The sequence below is a fragment of the Nanorana parkeri genome, unplaced genomic scaffold (assembly GCF_000935625.1).
Source record: "Nanorana parkeri isolate BGI_ZX_2015 unplaced genomic scaffold, ASM93562v1 scaffold982, whole genome shotgun sequence".
Taxonomy (NCBI): Eukaryota; Metazoa; Chordata; class Amphibia; order Anura; family Dicroglossidae; genus Nanorana; species Nanorana parkeri.
The window spans coordinates 587,783-592,190 of NW_017307250.1; the positions used below are offsets into that span (position 1 = coordinate 587,783).

At 40.0% G+C, this 4,408-nt stretch overlaps 1 protein-coding gene across 1 annotated transcript in view; it reads right to left on the reverse strand.

The window, feature by feature from the left end:
* Positions 1-2,495: 2,495 nt before the first annotated feature.
* Positions 2,496-4,408, reverse strand: part of PRRC2C (proline rich coiled-coil 2C) — a 56,199-nt gene continuing 54,286 nt past the window's right edge. Inside the window, exons 34-35 of the mRNA XM_018566843.1 lie at positions 4,168-4,395; positions 2,496-3,449 (exon numbers count right to left, since the gene is read on the reverse strand). Of these exons, the coding sequence (XP_018422345.1) occupies positions 3,162-3,449; positions 4,168-4,395 (516 nt within the window). The 3' untranslated portion in view covers positions 2,496-3,161. The remainder of the gene's footprint in view (positions 3,450-4,167; positions 4,396-4,408) is intronic.

Sequence of the window (4,408 nt, forward strand, 5' to 3'; positions counted from 1 at the left end):
TCAGTTCAGAATCACAGCCAGCACGGCCTCTTCAAAAGCCATGAAGGCTATTAATACACTTTGAGAGTACCATACACATTTGAAAATCCAGATATTACCTTGTAAAAGTAGCAATGACATATCTGTGCTGCACATGGTGCAAGTAAAGCCATGGAAGGCACCCAGCAGGCCCCAACCACTACAGACTGTCTGCAGAAAACTCCAGGGGGGCGGATACAAGACCAGTCACCCTGCTCAAGGAAAGTAGCAGCAGTAACCGGTTGTATTCCTGGAAATTCTTGCACAAGTACAGGAGTTGCTTCATGCTGGATTAGTGCACAGATATGGAAAATAATTACACAAATGATACCAAGATTCATGTAAGAAAACACTGGGATCTTGTAGTTGTTGTAAGTTAATGTCCGGCGTTGCCCTGCAAATAATGTGCAGCTTGTGAGCCAATGCAGACTCCCATCCAGCACAAAACATGCTAGTTGTGGATACAATGTTGCATCACAATAAAAAAGTGATGCAAAAGTTTAGTTTTGGATAGAATAAGGGAGGGGTTTAACACTCCTATGTGTGTCACGTGGGGAGATATCAAGTAGAATATGAAGAGACACCAGCACTCCAATAGTGAATCAAATACGTCTGTTTATTTGACGTACGAGTAGCATAGTGTGATATACTTGGCATTAGGTGTATCACACTATGCTACTCGTGCGTCAAACAGACAAATTTGATTCACTATTGGAGTGCCGGTGTCTTTATATTCTACTTGATATCTACCACGGTTGCCAGCACCCGACTACAGTAGCACCCACCCTTACTTCTTTTTGAAACGGCGGTTTCCGAGTGCAATGGGTTAATTGACTTTACTTGTGGGAGATTTCCCCCAACTTCCTGCCCGATGGCCACAAAAAGTGAGAGATCCAAACTGAAGGAAATCCCTGGTGTTTTGCAGTGTATTGGAAGAGCTCCCATCGATTCCTATTCTGGTGACATCACCGATCGAAAATCCCAAAGGACAAAGGAGAGGACAAACCTCCATGACAGCCACACAGCAGTAAAAAAAAAAAAACCTGCCATATGTTCTAATCCCTCTCTGCTTTATCCAAAACGGAAAAAAAAGGTTTTGGCTTTAAATTGCAAGTGTGTACAAGCCATGATTATGTAAAGCTCGGGAATCCTAAACTTTCAGGTTATGGAGACCCTGCACCATGATATGAAAAACCTCTACATATCCAACTTGTTTGCCTTTTTCTGGAACCTAAAATAAAAAAAAAAAAAAGTCTGTAGTGTGCCTTGCAGGAATTTATTTCCAGTTTACTCTTTATTTCTTTGTACTCCACCCATAGGAAAATGAATGCGCTACAGACAATCATTCATTATTTAGATAATACTTTATTAGTTCCTGTAATCAAATTGGATGATGTAAATAATATTTTCATACAATGAGTTTGCTTTTCCTCAACTGAACAGGCTTAGGATTGGCTGCAAATTCTGTACAATGCCAAAATGGAGGAATGGAGGTGCTATACAGCCCCCATAACTTGAAAAAAAATGACATCATAGCTAAAAAGAAAAAAATATATTTATATATTTATATTAAAAACGAAAAAAGAAAAAAAAGATACAACTAAACCGCAGCTGTCTGCACCTAACCTGTACAGCAAGTCAAAGAGATTATGAAAAGGACATGAAAATAAACGGTGGCTTTCATTTAACATAGGATATAGAGCAGATGCTTAAACACTAAATCGGGTATCAAAGCAATTCGTTTTTTCCCCCCGGATTTTACAAAACTACTGGCAATTGTTTTAAAGAACAAACTTAAAAGGGCAATGCCAAGACAATGTATTAAAGCAGAGGCTGTAGGAGGAGAGGAAGACGAGTACAGTGTGTACATTCATCTTCACGCCAAGTCCTAGACTGACTTTAAAGCAGATGACAGATATCTGTGACCTGACCCTCTCCATTAGGTGTGGGACCCTAATGAGACAATGGAGATATTTATGGCAACGAGGCCAAAGTTTAAAAGTTGCAGATTTGGGTAGTTACTCAGATATTGACTGCAGTAGGTTGGATTTACAGAGGCGAGAGTAAATGAATTGACACCCACTTCCCTCTTCTATTTCAATACAATACAATACAATACATGAGGATGCCCTTTAATAATTTACTTCTCGTAACAAATAGTTTTTTGTCATCCGTATTTGAATCGAACGTGCAGATTTTTCCTTTTTTCTTTTTATTATTTTCATTTGCATAACTTCACACATTGCAATTCTTCTTTAAAATGGAAAAAAAAAAAAAATCACCCTTTATTGGACAAAACGAGTGTTTAATTATAGGGTACAGTATAGAGTGATATTGTTGAAACATTTAAAAACAGCAGCAACGATGGCAATGGTTCAATTTGCTTTAGCATAGCACTGTTTCAGCAGCTAAGTCACTTACTATGAAATTAAATAGAGGACTGCTTTGTGTTCCTGTTTAAGCCCAGAATGCCTCGGGTTTTAGACAAAACTTAGTATGAGCTCAGATATTTAAAGTCCAACGTTTCTCTTGCAACCTGTAACTCCGACCGCTTCAGCCTAGTCTGAGGAATCTTATTATTACTCCTAGAAGATATCTTGGGAGAATGGGTAGGAAATCTAGAGCCTGACTTTCATATGCCCTGGAAAACCCAGCAGGAGAGAGACAAATACAACAGTGTAACCCGAAACAAGACCAGAAAGCGTGTTTGGGTATACAAATACTAGATTGCACTTGAACTCGCTCTGGTTCGGCACACTTAGAGTAGCTTTCTTTATAGGGTAGTGTATCTTACTAACCATTCCGTGTCAGCCTCTATGGGTGGTAATACAGTCCTCTTACATAGACATTTGTGATTTCCAGCATACAGGCCACACTGTCTAAAACAACCACGACACACCGAGTAGAAACTAGAAAGAAACAAAAACCGTCTGCACAAAGTATCTTCTACCTTTCACATCTTGAAATGCTGAGTGTAGCCACTGAAGACCCTGTCCTGTTCACACAATTGCTAACTATGCTCTGCTAAATCCACTTCCTACTTTTAGATCAGCTGCTGTATCTTTTAGGTAAACATAAAAAAAAACAAAAAAAAACTCATATTGATACACCCCAGAGTAGTGCTCAGAACTTCCCAGCTATCTCTAGGACTTTGTGTCTTCCGTTTTGATGGCTTGAGGTTTTATTGGTCCAGTTCTGATCGGTTTGGTAGAGGTCAGCACAGCAGCCGAAGGCAAGGCAGCAACGGCAGCTTGGTTCTCTTCTACCTTTTCTTGGGAGACCAAGGAGGGTTCTGGTATAGAGTCTGAAGGCTTGCTGGCACCTGGGGTGGTTTTCGGAGGCTTGGGGATCACCGGTTTGCTTTGCTGATGCTGCTGTTGCTGCTCGAAGAATCTGTGTGTAGACTGTAAAACCTCTGCTCTCTGTTTTGCCTTAAGGGTAAGCAAAAGAAAAGGGAAAAGATGTGTCCCATAAATTAGGATGTGCCAAGGTTCTTACAAATTTGTCTTTGCATCACAATACCCTATATTTTATTCTGCAAGTCTGAAAATGAAATTGTGTTTTCCACATACTCCGAACTTTTCGGACTGAAAGCAATGCTAAAATAAATAAATTAAAAAAGCAAAGATCCCACTGGTAGAGCACATCTATAGCAAAATAGCCATGGCAAGGCTTCATACCAGTCAATTTTCCTAATAAAGAAAACATTTTAGGGGTTAATAGACTTATGTAATAAAGCAATGTGATGAGCAAGTGTAGGAAAAATGCACCAAAAAACACAGCGTTCAGGTTCCCAAAGCAATAATTGGCAAAAGTATTGCATACAGCTATTGGTTATACGCTGCCCTTTGAATAATTAAACCCTGGATACAAACATTATGCTAAAAACATTCCTTTATTCAGTAAGAATCTACAACGTTAATATTTTATATCATTGCTTCTACATAAACAGTATGGTAAAGCAGCACTGCAGAATGTGGACTGCATGATTGAATAAATTCCCATGGAGGTTCCATACCGATATCTGACCTGTAGACTAATGAGACAGTTCCACCTTGTGGAAAATTATGGAACACGCAGATCTTAAACAAAAAAAAACACAACACAGTTTTATATAATATTAAGTAAAAATCCACAACTTATGCCGACCTTCAGATCCTGCTCTGCCTTTATTGCAGCATTGATTCGCACCCCAGAAGGTGGAACAGGAGGTGCTCGGGACACATGATGAAGACGTGGATGGTTCATCAGCCCTGTGGGCATCTGTGGGGGCATCTGGTTGGCGAGTGCCATCGGTGGGCGTTGAACTTGTGGTTGGAAAGAATTTGGATGGGGTCCTCTGACCAGTGGAGGCACCAGATTAGGCTGGGACAGCATCTGCAGAAGGAAA